A 19061-nucleotide genomic window follows, 5' to 3' on the forward strand; every position below is an offset into this window, starting at 1 on the left:
TCCAAGCGCCACCATGCAGAGATGCACACAGAAAAAAAGTGCCCACCAGGCATAGAATCCAAAGATATTCCTAGGAATATAGCTGTGCAATATTCGCTCGCTTTCCCCCCACCGCTCACCGCCAGCACCTCGATAAAAATTGCCAAATAATAATGAATCATTTCATAAATAATGGGTTTAGGGGCTTATCGGGGCAGGCGGGCCGGGGCTGCCTCCCTTATCTCTGCCGGCCACATTGCAACAGTGTTCCTCTCCCTCCATAATAAGTAGGGAGCTGGGCGTGAGGCCACGCGGGGCTGAGCCCAGGCTGTGCGTAGCCGCGCGCCTCCCGGCCGCCACCTCCGGCGAGCGGGAGCGCGCGCGCGCACCAGCACCAGCTCGCGCTGGGCCGACCTGGACTGGCCACAAGATGGCCGCCAGCGCAGCCGCCAATGAGAAGCCGACGGTGAGCACGGCACGCGCAGCCTCCCGGTCGGCTCGCGCTTTTGTTTCAGGGTCTGGCGCGTGAAGGGCCGGGCGCGTCACGAGGCCCGTCTCTCTCTTTTCGACGCCCCTCGCGGCCTTTTCGTCGATTTCGTTTCATCGCCTTCGTTTTCCCATCGTCAAAGCCCATGGAGAGGAGAAGGCACCGCAGGAAAAATGGGATCTGACATTTTCCATAAATAAACCTATAGCAAAACGTGAGTTCCGCGGGGGCTTTGCCTATCTGCAACCGGAGGATGGAGTTTCCTGGTCTACGTTCTTGGGATGTGGATTCTGTAAGCAATTTCGGCCGGGATGTTGCAATTTCGTTATTTTTTGCATTTATAATTTGACATCAATTGTGGAAGGCCGACTAGGTCTTCTCCGGCAGAGAAGGGCTTCGCCTGCTTCTAGGCGCTTCAAAGACATAAACGTAAGAGCGAGAAGTGAACGGGTGGGCCCCTCTACTTCAAAGGGCGCTTGCAGGTGATGGAGCTGGGGGTGCCAAGTCCACAGCCGGGGGCGCAGTGAGGCGCTGTTGGAAGCATCGGCCGTGAAGCTGTCAGATGACACCGTATTCTTCGTCCAGGCAAGTGACCTATTGTCAGCAGAAAGATTGCAAATAAGGGAGGCCATATAAGTAAGATGTGTGCATATTTGATCTTTAGCTCTTTGGTATAGTGCCATGACACCAAATTTCAAGTATTTAGCGTCCCTTTATGAATTACTATAAGGATGCATGGCAAAAACAGGATAAATGCCCGTGATGGAGAACACCTCATTTTTTTTTCTTAGCCAGTACGTGTGCACTGTGTATATTCCCTCTTCGGTGATTTCTGGTGTGCGTGAGATGATACACAATTGACCCTGTTACCAAGATCAGTGTCCCGTTGACATGTGGCAAGTCAAACCGGGCAGGTCTCCCGGTGAAAAATTCTCCACCAAATCTTCTAAAAGAAGGACTTGCACTCAGAGTCAATACCAAAGGTTTGGTTTATTTCGCCGAAATAAACCTTTGGTATTGACTCTGAGTGCAAGTTCTTCTTTTAGAAGATTTGGTGGAGAATGTGTATATATATATTTTATACACACACACACACAAATATCCCCCAATCCCTATGTTTGCTTCCCTAAATGTTCAGGTATGCGCAAGTGTTGCCTGGGATTTCAAAAGATACAGCGTGTTTTACCTTCTTGTTTTCGTTTTTTTGTGTGGTCTTTGTCAGCATGTGTTAAGAGATTTAGTGCATTTGCTTTTGACGCTCTATGATGTCTTCTTACCTTTACATTCGAAACAACGAGTTTATGTTTGAAATTGGGGTGCAATGAAAATGTATATTTTTGTACATCTCACTCTTTCACAAACTAAAAACGTCACAGGCATTTTCCTCGTTCGCTTCTTTCTTTGCAAGGTGTGTGTGTTTATTTGCAGATGTATTTATAGGGGTTAATATTATGTAAAAATTCAAGCAGCGAACATTGCTTTATCCTCCCATATTCCTAGCAATACTCTGACGGCAGTGAGGCGCTCAAAATGTCGACATACGAATCCGGGATACTTCACATAACAGGCGAACGGACTCGATTGCGTGCATTTTACTAAAGATAAAAAAAATCCATAATGATACCAGGTTTGCAGTAGTGGTGTCTGCATGGATCATGGCATGTTACAGTTTCATTTATTCCGTTAATTGCTTCGTGCGTCACTGGGCATTCCTTCTCAGTGGCGAATGCAGATTTCCGATGTCCATAGGCACAGTGAAGGGCCTCCCATTGGACACTGTAATATCAAGAGTGCTTCTAACTAAACGGTTTCCTTTGAGCTACGACTCTGGACACGTGCTAATTTTACTTAGTGAAATGTCTAACCAGAACTTGTTTTCTGACAGATACAGGCAAATATATTCATATTTTTTCGATCCCAATTTTTAGGAATAATTTAACATGGCCACGTTTTGCATTTTTATCAATGTTTAGGGTGTTGTGCATTTGACAGCTCCGCGTGCGCCACGTGGTTGAAGACCGGGGCCTTTGGGCGCCTCGCCATCTCCAGTCGTGAGGCGCAAGGAGGCCTTTTTTTCAGCCAGGGCGCCCATGTGTCTGGCAGTCTGAGTCTAGCGCCTGGGAAGGTGGTGGCGCTGGATAGACGGAAAGATATATTATTGGCGACCTTTCTCCAGACGTCACAGACCTCCTTCCCCAATACCCTTAGCGCCTTTCAACTGGCTACACCCAATGCGTGGTAGGTTTTAGGCTGTTAAACATTCCACTTGCCCAGTTATAATGGTTTCTCCTGGATCCCGCTGCATGAATATATATGGATTGTTTTCACATTGCCTCCAGTTGGAAAACCGGTATTTTATGTGTGTGTAAAGAATAATGCCATGCGAAGCGAATAGACACCCAAGGACATCCGTAACCAGTTTCCAGGTATAACTGGAAACCAGTGAGCTTCTCTCAATAGATGTCCAAAGGGCAAACAGGAAGTGAATTCGGCACAAGGTCGGCGAAAGAGACCCTTAGCAACAAAAAAATATATACACACACGTGTGTGTGTGTGTGTATACACAGACACACACTCCTCCTCCTTGTCTTGGGCGACAGAACCCGTAAATATAACCCTAAATATAAAACTTATGGGCGGAGCCATGGTGTCTTGACATTGAAAACAATTAGTGGCCGCTTGTCAAAAGGAATTATGGATACAGGAATATTAGTACAGGAGTACTCTTTTACATACCCTTACATTTCTTTCTGAATCGCCCCCATGAGTCCAACTCATAATAAAAAAAGAAAGCAAGACGGGCACAGTTGTGTTAGTATACCCTTACTATTTCCATTTCATGTTTTGGGGCCAATTCACTTAAATGTGTAAGATCACCTGGAAGTGTATTATAGGAGCATGACTTTAGTACTCCGCTGGCACAGAGTAATGCTTGATATACTTGTTTTCACAAAATATCGTTAACCTACTACAGGCAGCCTTGTAACCTGGTGGAAATTCCAGTGGACCAGTTATACATTTTGCTCATGACCCTGGTGCTCATGTTTTTTGGGGGTTTCGCTGAGCCACTTGAAGCAAGGTCTGTTTGAAATCTGCGTCAATTTGTGTTTCCAGGTTTCAATTGTACTTTCTATCAATCGATAATCTCTTGTTTTTAAAAAAAATGAAATTAAATAGTCACAACCCCAAATTATGCACCTTTGCCGCTTAATAGCATTTGTAACTGATGAACTGGGTTTACGGCGGGGGCGTTGTTGCGTCACATGAAGCCTAGCCTGTCAGGGGCAGCGGGTGCACGTTGAGCGTACCCTGCGCGCGTCCGTGTGTATTCTTTGAGCCAAAGTGATGCTTGCTATGGGTTGCGCATCAGCCGCACGCGCGCCTTTGCGTGCTTGCGCGCGCCTCTCGGGGCCTGGGAGAGACTGGGGATGCGCTGGGTGCTGCCTCGAGCGCGGCGGCAGGAGGGCACGAGGCAGCGGATCACCAGGGTTTGGGTCAAACCTCCGAGGCATTGGATTTAGGTTCAGTGAAAACAATAACGCACACAATTGTCGGATGTGCACGGTTGTTTTACTGTATTTTATTGTTGGGGGAAGAGGATCTATCAGTCCCCAAATGGGGAGGCCCGAGGTAGTGGCGAGTAGGAATTGAAGGTACAGTGTATGAAATCTTAGTAGTAAGTACTGCTTTCCGAATGTTTTCCACGCTGCGTCTGTCTGTACTCCCATCGCTAGACAGATAACCTGCAGCATTACATTTCCCTCCCTGTCCCAGCCACCCCTTCGTTTTCTTGGTTACCGTCCCTTCCTTGTACAAACTCAGATGAGCAGCATTCGCACCCCACACTGTATCACAAGCATCAGTGACGGGTATCCCACCGTGCAGCTGTGATATCCGCCTGTGTTAGCGGTCATTAACAAATCAATAATGCACTGTTTACAGTATTCCTTTTGTCAACGTTTTGATTAAGGTGAATTATGACATCAAGGACTTCGACCGTATTTTTTGTCAAGTTTTGGTTGCAATGTTGATCTAATAATTGGTGGAGGAGACAGAGTGGATGAAATAAAAACTAGATAAATAAACCGACCGACAGAAAGGCAGATAGACTGATAGGCAGGTACATTACTAGACGGGCTGATCGATAGAGTGAGAGATGAATATACTGTAAGATTGGTAGATAGACAGGTATATGTGGACGGATGGAGGCGCCGTAGGATGGATGGGTAGGGTCCTTTTAACCACGAGTGCACATTTCAATAGATCAGCTTTAGCCACATTTTATAATCCATTTCTGCACATGTAATAGGCTAATCGCTACATGAAGAATTGGCATACAGTGCTGTGTTCTAACTGTAAGGGGAGAGGGCTTCTGGGCGCCCTGTGCTTCGCTGAGAGTTTTGGAGGGGGAAGAAAGAGTGCAAGGGCAGCAGGTACACAGGTTAAAATGCAGATTCTTGCTGTTAACGCCCGGCAGTCGCAACACTGAAAGTCGGCAGCCCGCCACTGCTTTTAATGTGCAAATCTGAACACACGCTGTATTGTCCGCACAGTTAATAACTGTAACATATTCCTCATTTCAATATGCAAACAAGTTAAATCATCACGAAAAAGGGACCGTGCCTACACAGCAGAGCATAACAATACGTCCACCGTACCTACCCGTAACCTAACACTACATTTTAAAACCTGTGGGTGGGGGGGGGGGGGTATGCCCCGCGTCACTCACAGTGTCACAACCTCGCACCCCAGGCTCTGCCTTTACTCATGCTTGCCGTCGTGCGCGCTTGTCTGATTGGTTCAATGGAAGCAGACCACAATTACGACTCCCAGAATGCACCCTCAGTACAAATAAAGCCCAGGCTTGGGGACATAGTGCTGTGACACACAGAGTGAGGCTGTACGCCCAAACAAGTGCTGACTAAAAAAAGCACGTAGCATAACATAGCATTACGTGGCGTGGTATACTACGGGAAAACAGCAAGGTACAACATAATCATAACACACCACAGCAGCAAAGCATAACATACAACAGAGTACTGCAAAACGGCCTAGTGTCGCATAGCATAAACATCACAACACAACAACACATAACATGCCAAAGCACGACAAAAGACATAGGGCAGTATAAAACAGATAAACAGCATAACACAGCAAAAGAGAACACAACCACAAACCACAATTTAGCATAACATAGTAACAGGCAGCAAAATAAATTGTAGGATAATTAACATAACAGCAAACACAACACAGCGCAAGATAACATCTCAAAGCATAACATACTTAAGCGTGAAATAAGCATAATACTACCTACCAGCTTACCCACGTGCACCAGAGCATAACTTAAGACGACATAACCAAGCAAATCAAAACATGGCTCGCACAATGCAGTACAAGACAATAGAGGGTGGCTGCTGCTTTCTAGCAGTCCCAGCCGTTCCTGGGGAATGTGCGTTCACTTTCCTGCCTTTAGTGGGCGTACTCGGAAGCGGCAAAGGGAAACGTGTGCCCAGAAGTCTTGAATAAACACATTCGGGTTTTGGGGACTTAGTGAAATAAACTGAATTGGATGGCAAATACTGGACCTTATTATCAAGAAAGGCCCGCTTCAGAAGACTCCGGGTAAATCATTAGAATGCAGGTGTGCTCTCCCTTATACCACATTCCTAGCGCTTTGATCATGTCGTCATCGGTATAGCGCACACCCCATAAAAAATACCGAACAGAGTGATACTTTTGAATGGGATGAAAGGCTGAGCTGCACTAATCTGACTCGCTCTTTCATCCATCTCCTTATTTCGTGCTGGAACCGCACATATCGACGCAGCGGGAGCTCAGTCTAAGATGGGACCAATCGCGTTCCTCATAGGAAAACAAGTGGGCTATTTCTTAATTTCAACAATTGTGTTAAATTGTAATCTCTTGCCGTCGCGCACATATGGGATTCATTCACTTAGCTAAAATGCCCTCTAATATTGCCTGTACATACCTGTTAAAAACACAATAAACATTTGAAAAAGCAACCACGCGTTACTGCGCAAATAAACACACAAAACGCTCTTGTATCATTTCATAGATCTAATTTTGAAAGATAGTTGCAATAAATAAACGCAGTTCTGCCGAATAAGGCGTTATACGTTGAAGCACTTTAGACGATGCAGCCGGGTTCATCTCGACATCCCTGTTAATGAATTTATTTCATGTAGTTATAAGGCGCTTGCCATGGAGGTATGCGCCCTTTGCAGCTCGCATCACTGCATACTTTGCATATGACAACACACATTGTCGTGCGAGAGAGTGAAATGTTAAATAAACATATTTCCTACGTAAGATACTACAAACCTATGGAATAGCATCTAGATACGTGCCCAGGACGTAGCGCCAAAGACAGCCGAGACATTCCCAGTCGTGACTGCTGCTGATCCAAATGTCACTTTGTTATTGCTGCGGTCTCTGTGGTTTGCTCTCCACGGTGTGGGCACATTTTTTCCACTTGTTTTCTCCGACTGCCTGTTCGCACCTCGTGTTAAAGTATGTTTTCCTCTGTCGGATGCACTGAAAATCTGCTCCCTGTCTGTTTTGTTCTCTGAGATATATGGGACTGAACGTGTATGTTTTTGTTTTCCCCTTCTTAGGATGATGGAGAAGGTGAAAAGTGAAGCTCGGGATGTCACGTCCCCTGGTCACGATCCTTCCGAGAGGAGAGCGGAAAGCACGAGTGCTCTGGGGGCGGGGGCAGCCGACGAGAGGCGGGGCGGAGCCCCCCGGTCTCCGGGGAGAAGCGGAGGCGTCCTGATGAATGGCGGCTCCGAGGAGGCGGGCACCCCGAGCTCCCCCGCCCGGGCCGTGCCTGTGATCGAGCTGGTGCGGAGGGGGTGCGCTCAGCCTATAAGAGCTCGAGAGACGGGGGCAGGAGGCATGCAGAGAGTGCAGACCACCGAGCTGTGCAGACCCCCGATCCCGCTGCCCTTGAGCAACCTGCCTGCTCCCCCCGCAGAGCCCCCCGCCGAAGCCCGCATGGTGCAGCTGAGCCCCCCCGTAGCGTCCCCTCTGCAGGCAGCCACCAGAGTCAACATGCTGTACAACCTGAGCCAGCCGCTGCCCACGGGCAACAGGTCAGTGCAAAGCCCGTCCGTCCGTCCTTCCTTCCTTCCTTCCTTCCTTCCTTCCTTCCTTCCTTCCTTCCTTCCTTCCTTCCTTCCTTCCTTCCTTCCTTCCTTCCTTCCTTCCTTCCTTCCTTCCCTCCCTCCCTCCCTCCCTCCCTTCCTTCCTTCCTTCCTTCCTTCCTTCCTTCCTTCCTTCCTTCCTTCCTTCCTTCCTTCCTTCCTTCCTTCCTTCCTTCCTTCCTCCCTCCCTCCCTCCCTCCCTTCCTTCCTTCCTTCCCCCCTCCCTCCCTCCCTCCCTCTTTCTTCCTTCCACTCACCATTACCCTTCTCTCACCTACTGTCTTCAAACTCACCTGATCCTTCCTCCGCCTCTTTTTTTCTAGCGCCACCTACTAGCCCTCCTTCCTTCACTCCACCCCCGTGCCATTCGCAAAAACCCTTCTCCCATCTTCGATCTAAACCTCCGTTCACCGCACTCCACGCACTCCACGCGCTCCCCATTCTTGCCCCGTCCACCAATCCTCCCCGTCACCCCCTCCCTTGTAGCCGCAGATTCTGCCCTTTAATTCAAGTACCCTCCTCTGCCTCCCCGTGACCCCTCCACCCTCGCCTCGTCCTTTTCATTCTACCCCCGTCCCCATCATTCAATCCTCCCCCTCTCGTGAATCTCCCCCCTCCCCTCTCCCCCCCCCGTAACGCGCATCCTCTCGCGGTGCGCTGCCACAGGTGGTTCTGCTCGTCCACCGCCCTTCTCTGCCCCCCTCCTGTTCAGCATGCTTGCATTTGCCCTTCATTATTGCGGCACCCCCACCCTCCTTTCTTTCGACTAACTGCAGGTGTCTCCCTGCGCAGTTTCTTTCCTGCCGCCTTTATTTTATTGTTGTTCTATTTCATCATTTTCTGTCTCCTTTAGCTATGCAAGTAGTTGTGTGGGTGGTGTGTAGGGGGTAGTGGAGGCAGGTACACGCAAGCGTTTGTGTGGGTGGTGTATACTGAGTAGCAGGGAATGGTATATTCAAGGGCTTCTATGTGTGTACTGGGCAACGGCCACTGGTACATGCACGCGTTGGCATGGGTGATGTGTAGTGGGTAGCAGAGGCAGGCACACACAAGCGTTTGTGAGATTGGTGTGTGGTGGGTGCCAGGGACTAGTAAACGCAAGGGCTTGGGTGGGTGGTGCGTAGTGGGTAGTAAGGGCAGGTATACGCGAGGGCCTGCGTGTGTGTTGTATAGTGGGTAGCAGGGACTGGTATACACAGGAGCTTGCATGGGTGGTGTGTAGTGGATTGCAGGGACAGGCATGCAGAAGGGTTTGCGTGGATGGTGTGTAGTGGGTAAGTAGGGACAGGACAGGTGCATTCATGGGCTTGCCTGGATGGTTTTAGCGGGTAGTAGGGACAGGTATTCGCAAATGCTTGTGTGGGTGCTGTGTACTGGATAGTGGAGGAAGGTAGATGCAAGGGCTTGCAGAGGTGGTGTATACTGGGTAGCAGGGACATTTACATGCACGGGGTTGTGTGGGTGGCGTGTAGTGGGTAGAAGAGACGCGTACATGCAAGGGTTTGTGTGGGTGGTGTATACTGGGTAGCAGGGATAAGTAAATGCATTGATTGTGGGTGGTGTGTACTGGGTAGAAGAGAGACGTGTCTATCTATGTCAGGATGTGCGTGGATGGTGTGTAGTGGGTAGCAAGGACCCGGCTCCTATTGAGATGCTTCAGCTAGCTTGGTGAGTGGGTGTGCTCGGGGGCGGGGCATAGAGAAGTCCAGGTGTTACATTCATATCCAATGTAAATATAGTTATGTTTTCCGCCTTTCACCTGCAACCGTGCTGCATTTAAGAACAGATGTTCGCCAATAAATTGTGCACTTGAGAATAGCAGGGACCATTTGTTTAGCACGCGCTGTGCAGGCGTCTGCAGCGCGTCTTGCTAGAGAGTGCACCCACTTCAGAAGGATAGGGGGCGTGATCTGGTCCTGCTGGGATTCAAGCTCGTGCTTTTCGAGTAACACAACCATTTTCCAACTGATGCATTGAGATAAAGCAGGTTCAGTCGCAACTTTCGGCTTAAAGAACACCTGAATACTTTAGGGTGCATGATTTAGTCCGACTGCTAGCACAGCGGCGGCCAGGGAAGTGCTACAAACGGTGCGGCGGGTGCAGTGGCACCGGGTCAAGGGGCGTGAGGGGTCCGGTGTAGCACAATTCTAGTTTTTTTTGGAACCACTAAAACGGGGTGGTGGGCCAGTTTCCTTTCTTGCATTAGAGCCCATAGCTCTCATGCTTCCCTATAGGTGAGGGTTCAGGGACTGACCATGGACACGCAGATTGTATGGTCACTTTATCTGAAGTTGCCCATGTAAGTACACAGGGCTTTAACAACGATGACAAATGTGGGATCTCTGGGAGGGGCATGGCCTATGTAGTTAGGGACTTGGTTTAAACACAAACCCCACTTCTGTGATTTCCATAGAGTGCCGCCTAACCAGTATTTTGGTTTCTTTGAGCTACGATATTGCATCCAAACATACATAACACAACAACTGACGTCCACATAGAAACACCCAGGACTATTGGCTTTGTCAGCAGGTGTTAGCTGTTTAAGACAAGTGAGAAATAATAATTTTCTTGTAAATAATATTGAAAATGTTTCAGTTCTGAAATTGTGAGACTGTGGATTGAATACAGCCGAGGCCTGTGGAAGGGGCGGTGGTCTTCAGAGTTTCTCAATCACTCCTCTTATGTTCATTCTGTGCTTGTCATGCACACACTTTTCTCTCCAAATCCCGTCTATCTGCATATCTTAAATCTGACCTCGTTCCTCTTCAGCATCCTGTTTTCACTCTCTCCTGAATGCAGTTCCTTGCATCTGCTTCACTCCATCAACCCCAAACACACAGCGCACCCAGTCACCCATAAGCATTGCATATTCTTTTATTCTCCCATTGTCAATATTTTGACAACTGTGTACCTTCTTCACACACATTTAAACAGAATCAAAACTGCAACTGGAATACAAGACCACTGTTGTATGCGATGTGCAGAGAGGCCACAGATTGGATGGCTATGCATTCTGAACCCCTTTTGGCCCACTGACTCTGAAAACCTCTTGCTGCCTTCAGCCTCAACGCTAGACCTCTAAATTGTGGCCTTTAGCATCACTCATTGGTAACTCAGTTCAAGGTATGCACTATACAAGAGTAATATACTACACAATTTTTTTTTTACAGAAAGACAACATTCTGGGAACAAAATACAGAAAGACAACATCTAGGAAATAGCTAACACTCATAGGAAATGCAGGATTAAGTAAACATATGAAATACAAACAGTAACTAAATCGCTTACGTGGATTAATTTAACATTTCTTACATTCATTGTTCACACATCGATCTGTGTTTTTGCAAGTAACGTTAGGGACATGAAAATGGAGCCTGATAGAGACCCCTTTCAATGTCTGTTTTTAATTACTGCCTGGTCTGAGACCCGGAGGGGGCTGGCACAGTTAAAGCCCTCCCCAGACATGCCATGGTACTCCTCACGATCATCGATCACCATAGCCTAGTATGAACACATGACCTGAATTCCTTCCTAGTTAGATACAAGTGGAACTGGGAATTCTGCTGCACTATCTTCCAGACATATAGGGTACCTTCTATATTAGCGCAAAAGGTATTACCAGCCTATGGATTTATTAAAGATCATACAGAACTTTTCTGCCCATATTTTGGTTGTAACATTGACAGTTCACAAGCAAAAAACACAATAGAATGGAATATGTCCTGTAGTAATTACTTTTGGTTAAGGTAATTGATTCATCTCATCTTTCACACTTTTTGTTTTTGTCAGTGAGTCGCCCTTGGTGACTTGGGCGTGTCACTTGCTCAGCGTGCCAAAAGGTTTCTCAAGTTGCACCTCACTGATGAGACCCTCCTGCTCACACACTGAACAAATGTGCTCTGGCAGTTTGGGCTGGACTGCCCTCTGGCTTGGTTAAGGTTGGTTCCGGTCCAGAATGACACAGTGAGCAACAAAACGACTGGATGGAATGTGACCCAGAGTAATTATTAGTATATGAGCAAAATGCAAGCATTCCATCCATCACTTTTTGTTTGTCTATATTGCTTTGACTTGGTACTTTAAATAGAATATTACCAGATAGGTTTGTTATCACATGCACCACTAATCCGACCAAAATGCCATAAAGGCCCCTCATCAGAACACCAGACGCCTATAAATACATGATAGCCTGTCATGAGGGAAATACTTGGAACATTTGAGGGTAGGGGCATAGAGATGTGACCTATCAAAAATGCCTTACCTGGACCATTGATCACAGATGGGCTGCATACTTCCAAACAGATATACAGGCACGAGAGATTGTCATAAAATGGCTACCAAGTGGCAGCCATCTTTAAGTGGAAGGGAACTACATCACGGGTGGGGGTTGGAGGAAACACGAGGAGGCTAAGAACTATTTTTCACTAAATGAATAAAACATCTCCGTCAAAGTGTCAGGGACAAAAAAATCCTAAATCAATTTAAAACAGATGCATCAAGGAGCACTGGTACTAAAATAAAGAGTAATTCAGACGACCGTGTATATGTCGTGGGGTGAAAATAGCACACAGGAAGTATTTTACCTATGGAAACAGGAAGACACATTAGGCAAACGGGAAGTCGGTTTGTGGGATGAGTTAATAGGGGCACGGGAAGACAGTGTTGGGTTGCAGCAGCCCTTACCAGCTGGCATGCACATAGGCACACGCATGCAAACTACCAATTGCAGATGTTTTGTCAAAATAATTGTAAAGTACAACAGTTTATAAACCAATTTATACTGAGCAATAATTTAACATACATTTATACTGAATAAAACATTTCTTTCTTACTTTTTGTTAACAAGAAAGTAACAAGCAAATGCCACACAGTATTGCAAGAAACTCGACATTGCTACATATCAAATGTACACGTCTGCTGTCCATGTCCAATGACAGGCAGGTAATCACAGTGAGCCGCGCTGTAACAGCAATGGCGACTGAAGTATTATAGTGGCGACCGTACAATGAGCGTAGAAGAACAGGAACTTTACAAAACCTACAATCTATAAGAGGTAGCATGCATGACAGTGGCGTGGAGTCTCTTGGGCTTATGAAGGGGCTGGGCGCGCGGACGTGGGGAGGAGGAAAACTAAACTGAGTGTGGTGGATGGGGGAAGGGAGAGGGTTCCAGATGGAAGGATCTCTTGATGTTTGTGTGAATGGGGCAAGGTTCGGTAATGACTGTCACCTGCATGTATTCGCAACGATTTCACGAGTCGTACCCCTGGAAAAGGGGGGGCGAGGGGGCACGGGGCAGCATTGCTGAGGGCAGTAAAGAAAGTCTCTTCAGGTGTCCTCAAGGGTCGGGGTGCTGCAGCAATCGTCTATGGCGGCCTGTCATCAGTTTTAGCTCCCACCCGACATCCAGTTTATACTTAAAGAGCAGAAGAGAAACAAAGGTCATTCCTTAGCATATCAATAATTAAAAAAAATACCGATTGAAAAAGACAAACAAACGTTACAGATTCTGTAGTATTATTATATGGGGGGAGACAGTAATACTCATGGAGATGTTTTCGGACTTTGCTTTATCACATGGCTTACCTCACTACTGATGTACACTTATGAACAAAAGTGACTGATGCTGCTGTTGAAATGTTTAGAAGCGTTTTTACCAATACTGACCATCCAGTGTTTTTGTGTGTCGATGCAGTGTGTACTACGAAGACACGGACCCTTTCCCAATATTCAATAACAACACCAGGGTGAAGCGAAGGTCCGGGCCCTATGAACTCGAGGTTGTCACTGAAGGAGGTATGGAGGAAATGCTTGTCATTTGGTATTATTGTTATTCACTTTTGTATAGCACACAATCTGTCATGAATATGTGTTGCTGCTCAGTAGTGCACAACTAGTTCTTAATTTGTAATGAGGAGCAGAAACCCTGCTTGCCTATTTGCATATTTCACGATTAATGCAGGTGTACACACGATATTGCCTCTTCTTGAACGTTAGTCAAGTGAATGACTGATTATTGCCATCATGGAATAATAATACACGCCCAATTTTCTTTAAAAAATGTCCAGTTTCTCAAAAGACACACTCGACTCTACTCATGCTGAATATTTTATAGGAAATTGGACTATCACTTTAGGCAGACGTCTGAAAGGCTGATGCACGAAAATCAAGATGCAACAGTTTATAAAATCTCGAAATATTAAAGTACAACTCACTTAGGCCCTGGTTGCAAGTGCTCTGGAGGGATAGTTGGAATTCACCTCCTGCTGATAAAAACTGACAACCCGGGGTTCAGAATTAATTGGGTGTCATATGTGATAAACTGTACCTGTTCTTTATTTTTTTGAGGAATAACATGTAGATTTTGTACCAAATTTTTACTTCCCCTCTTTTTACGTTCATTCTCCCAAGAAACCTCCTTCAGGAAAGCATTGAAAACTTGGATCTTTTCTTTGCCCGATGACATGTGTAGGACTCTGGTGTAATTGTGGTGTAGAATGCAGGACATCCTTTTTTCCACTCCAACTCTTCCACCTGAGTTGTGTGAGCGCCAAGATACTCCTTGGAGTGAAAGTTGCGCGTTAGAAATGTCTCTTACATTACATTACATTACAGTTACTTAATCACACCTGGTAATTGTTATCCAAGATCGCACCACTTATAATTTTCGATCCTTGCACAAAAAGGTGTAATGAAGCCCATTAAGCCTTGCCCAGCTCCTCCTGAGAGTTTATTGCAGCTGAGGAGTCGGGCCATTGACCAGAGAAAGCATTCCACATCAGTTGTGCATACATTACTTATGAGTGTTATACGAATATAGATCAGCACAAATCTTTGAAACAGTCCCTCCCACACTGCTCTCTTCTCACACTGTTGTACATACTGTACTAGCTTGCGTGCTATAGTAACTGATTGTTGCTCATGTTCCTTCAATTATACCTAATTTATTGACTACTTATTGTGTCCCAAGTGTGCCACAAGACCTATCAGACACTATCATAAAAACATTTTATTAAAGAGGTGTGGCCTATCACACTGTCATGTTTTTCAGCTACACTAACACTTTATTGTCAATATTTCTTTTTGTCTTTGATGCTGGACCCCAGTCTGCTACAATTTGAATATGTAGATAATGTACAAGAATGACGCTCAGTGATCTGAATAATCCTATCTGGTTACTAGTGTGATTTTTTTTTATTAATGTGATTCCCAGTGTAGGTGATGATGGGTAGTCAGTCTCTTTGGCTCTTGAAGAAGTTTCATCAAACGTTAGTATGTGCCACCCATCGATGCGAACTTTATGTGCAAGGTGTCTGCCCAGTTCAAAATAAACTTGAACGAATGGACCAAAGATGCCTTTACTCATTGATGGCTTATCCCTACCAGTTAATTTAAGATTCTTCTATAGGCAAGCCACACTATAAGCTTGCAAGTAGTTTTATGTAATGGTGGTACCATGAAAAATGTCCATTAAAATAATTTATTACTAAAATCCTAAATGTTATCATCTAAAAATTCAGGTTAATCAATTTCTCTTAGCAAAAGGGCAGGCAACTGACTGAAGATTGTTACAACTTTACTGACTGACTACTTTGTTGCACGAAGCAAGCGATTCTCTGACTATATGCCCATTAGAGAGAACTTTTAAATAGTTGCTACAATTAGGTTCTCTTCATTTTCTTATTATGGCTGCGTTTTTAATGTGCCTTCTCACTTTGTGTATTGATTTCCAAAGAAATTAGCAAATCTGTACTTGACTTTTTTGTGAATGCCTGATTAGCTAATTTCTTGTGAAATGCAGAAGTCCCATAATTGGGATTTATGCACTTCCAAGTGTGTGGATGCGGAGCATGCACAATATCCTCTATCGTGTTTTAAATGGGCTGGTGTTGATTGTCCATATGTGTAAACTAAGCATTAACCCTCTAAGATTCTCCATGCATCTTCACATGTATCCCAGGCCAAATAAAATGAAAGCCAGCAAAAGAAACCATTATTCTGGCCAACAAAATACAATAACTCATATCGGGAGATGTGTAGAGGAAGTCTGGAGTGTGCTACTCTGCTTTGACCTAGTGCCCTAATATTGGGGCTGCAACACAAACAGCCATTCCAGAAGCCGTACACCAATGCTCCATGTAAGTTGAGTACATTTCAATTAATTCTCTCTTCATATGAGCATCTTCAGAAAAAAATATTTTGGCTTGACCAGATCTCCCCAACAGCAAATTTGGCGAAAAATCTCAGATCTTACTTTTAGATCTTCTGATTTCTTTCAGAGCACAATTCAGTGAACATTGTCTTTGAGCGTGGCATCTCGTATAGTGCCCCGGAGCATATCTTCAGAAATATGACCTATGAGGATCTAAAACGTATGTTTCCTTTTCATGATTAAAGTATATACTTAACATTTGAAAGAAGAATCACAAACAAAATGACTTTCTAACAGATGACGTACTGATTCAATTCCATGTAAATTAAAAACATGACATCCATATACTTTCATAGCTATTCACTACAACATGAAAAACCACTAAGGCTTTATTTAGCATTACTTCTCTCAAAATATGATTATTTCTTTCTTCAGTAGGTCCTCATACAAAAGTGGTTCGACGAATTTTTACCAACAGCCGTGAACGATGGAGGCAGCAGAATGTGAATGGTGCTTTTGCAGAGCTCCGTAAGCTGATACCTACTCACCCTCCGGACAAGAAGCTCAGTAAGAATGAAATCCTACGTTTAGCAATGAAGTACATCAATTTTCTGGCCAAACTACTTAATGATCAAGAAGAGGAAGGTGGGCAGAGAGGCAGAATCAGCAAGGACACAGGTTTAATCCAGGATGAACTTCTTCAAAACATGATGTCCCCAAATTCCAGCTGTGGAAGCTCCCTAGATGGAGAGGGGAGCCCAGACAGTTTTGCAGAGGACCACGAACCACTGGACTCCAAACATTCAAGGGGGCTTCATTCAGCCATCCATCCTGTTGAGGGCAATGGGCAACGATGACTGCCTCAAGAACTAATCAGAGATGCACATGTGATAACACTGGAGATATGAGTCTGCAGCTCCTCAGATATATGTGTACTGGGCTAGCCTCCCTCCTGAAAACAATAATATTTGTCCTTCAGTTTGCCTTCTAATATTTTCATGAGAAAAGCAAAAGAAACATCTTCTGGTGGCACAAACATGGGTTCGTTAGAAAAGACAATACATATGGAATTATATCCGCTTTGGAACTGTAATGAACAACTACGTAGGTTGTACATTTGTGTATGACATTCGGTAAAGCAAAAAAAAAAAAACCAAACAATAATATCACTGGTACCTTTTACTACACAAAGAGGACATTTCTTGGTGACCGTAGGTTCAGAGAATGCTAAAAAGTCATGCTTTTGATGCTCCTCACTCTATCATCTGCGTTTGAGTTGGGTGATGAATCTCGAAACTTTTTTTATATTGTTTCACATTTATGGAAAATTAATATGCAACTTTTGCGTTGGGGAGTTATGGCAATATGACCAAAGAAATGTGAACTTTGGTTAACGTTTGTAGAACAAAATTCCTTTTCCAACAAAGGATATTGTTTCCTAATTTAAGACTTTGTAAAGCACATGGATCAAAGAAGTGCTAAAACATGATCTGGAATTGATGCCCCTTTGGTAAATGTCATGTTGCTTTGAGTGAACAAAAGGTACATCTGTTTTCCTTTTTGTCAAAACAGTCATTTCATTTCAACTCGAGTTGAAGTTCGGAAGTGGCTAAACTGGATTAAGGAGCAGTGTGAAGTACCAATATTTGCTTAGAATTGGCTTGTAAGGTGCAAGGTAGAATGGAAAATTCATTGTAAATACGATTTATAGCTTTATTTGAGTTATCTGATATGCGTTGTATAGTTTTCCATGTCAATTGTAATGAATGTTTCACAGGCATCAATTTTCATCATAATCACAATATGTAATGTCACCTTCAGGTGGATCTTCTTACAGCTACTTTTAAACCTATCCCACTAAGTCGATATGTTGAAATTTTACAAGCAATAACCCCATAAACCAGTAGAGTCTTAAAAGGCATTGTAGGACCTAGAGTTGGTTTAGGGTTTCCGAGGAGATACCACAGGCCCTGCACATTACAGCAGACCTCTACTGCCTTATCTGTAGATGTCCAGAACATATTTGAAATAGGATTGAGATTCCCCTGAGCAAATTCTGACACATTCTGTTTGACTCGGTGCAAGTTTTGAAGGGTGTACTCTGTGAAGTCTGGTGTAACTATGACAAGCTCTGGACATCTCCTAAAATGACAGCAAATCCCATTAAGTCAGGCACACAATGTGTAAAGGCTATGTCAACAATATAAGGACATCTGTCTGAGTTACCTCCTGCAGTCCAGTGTTGAATGTGCTGTCTTGTAATTGATCAAGGTAGCTTCCACCCAAGAGATACTAAGATGGGGTAGGAGCAATAGAAAAAGCATGCAAACATGGCTTCTCATTATTGGATGGAAAAGGACAAAGGGAATTCCTAGTATTTCAGTCTTGATGGTGCACTAATCCTAAATGAGGTGGTAACTCAAATTTGCACTGCAATGGGATTACAACCAGGGAGCACTTTTTTGCAACTTGTCACAAATTGTATGGGCATATAGTTCACATTCAAAGTTCACACGCCTCATAAGGGAGAATGCCAGTTAAGGAGTGTGTTAACAATTTTAATTTCATAAGTAGGTATATTTTAACAGTCCATAAAGCCAATTTCATCACAGAGGTCTCCCTTTAAGTGCTTTGGAAGACGCTGACTAAGTGAATGGAAAGACATGACAAATATATATTTAAGGTATTTTTGCACTTAATCAGTAGCACATTCGAGATTCAAAATGTTCTTTCCATGCTGACCTTATTCGCTAGTCTGCTACAGAAACATTTTTAACTACATTTTTAAATGCAGAGTTTTATTTTGCCTTTTTAAAATGTCACCTGCCCCATTAGTTACAGGTAGAAACAAAATGGAGGAATATTGTCGTTGACACTCATAGAATCATGTGCAGCCATTGATGCAGTAATTAGCATGGAATTCAAGTACTGCAAATTATCCTGTGTGGAAGTGGAATCATTTAGTATTAGGGTTATAATTGACACAGTTTGTCAAATATACTCCAGCTTGGACCCAGTATACCTTCGACATGGCCGTAGGTGGTACATATGATGGTACATATATATATATACATATATATATATATATATATATATATATATATATATATATATATATATATATATATATATATATATATATATATATATATATATATATATATATATATATATATATATATATATATATTCCAGACAATTTGCGAGCTATATCTTCCATATATCAATGACATAGAGTTTTATTTTTCAGCTTTGTATATAAGCAGCTATGTTTGTGT

General features: G+C 44.3%; 1 protein-coding gene across 5 annotated transcripts in view; it reads left to right on the forward strand.

Moving 5' to 3' along the window:
* Positions 1–292: 292 nt before the first annotated feature.
* TAL1 (TAL bHLH transcription factor 1, erythroid differentiation factor) overlaps positions 293–19061 on the forward strand; it is a 32932-nt gene continuing 14163 nt past the window's right edge. The window contains exons 1-4 of one of the 5 annotated variants that reach the window (XM_078671530.1): positions 293–1051; positions 7102–7581; positions 13327–13427; positions 16219–18871. In XM_078671530.1, coding sequence (XP_078527656.1) covers positions 1029–1051; positions 7102–7581; positions 13327–13427; positions 16219–16640 — 1026 coding nt within the window. In that variant the 5' untranslated portion in view covers positions 293–1028 and the 3' untranslated portion in view covers positions 16641–18871. Of the gene's footprint in view, positions 1103–3953; positions 4120–7101; positions 7582–13326; positions 13428–16218; positions 18872–19061 lie in introns of those variants that run through there. The other 4 variants (XM_078671555.1, XM_078671547.1, XM_078671563.1 and 1 more) reach the window with 4 other exon arrangements.

The sequence above is a fragment of the Lissotriton helveticus genome, chromosome 1_2 (assembly GCF_964261635.1).
Source record: "Lissotriton helveticus chromosome 1_2, aLisHel1.1, whole genome shotgun sequence".
Taxonomy (NCBI): Eukaryota; Metazoa; Chordata; class Amphibia; order Caudata; family Salamandridae; genus Lissotriton; species Lissotriton helveticus.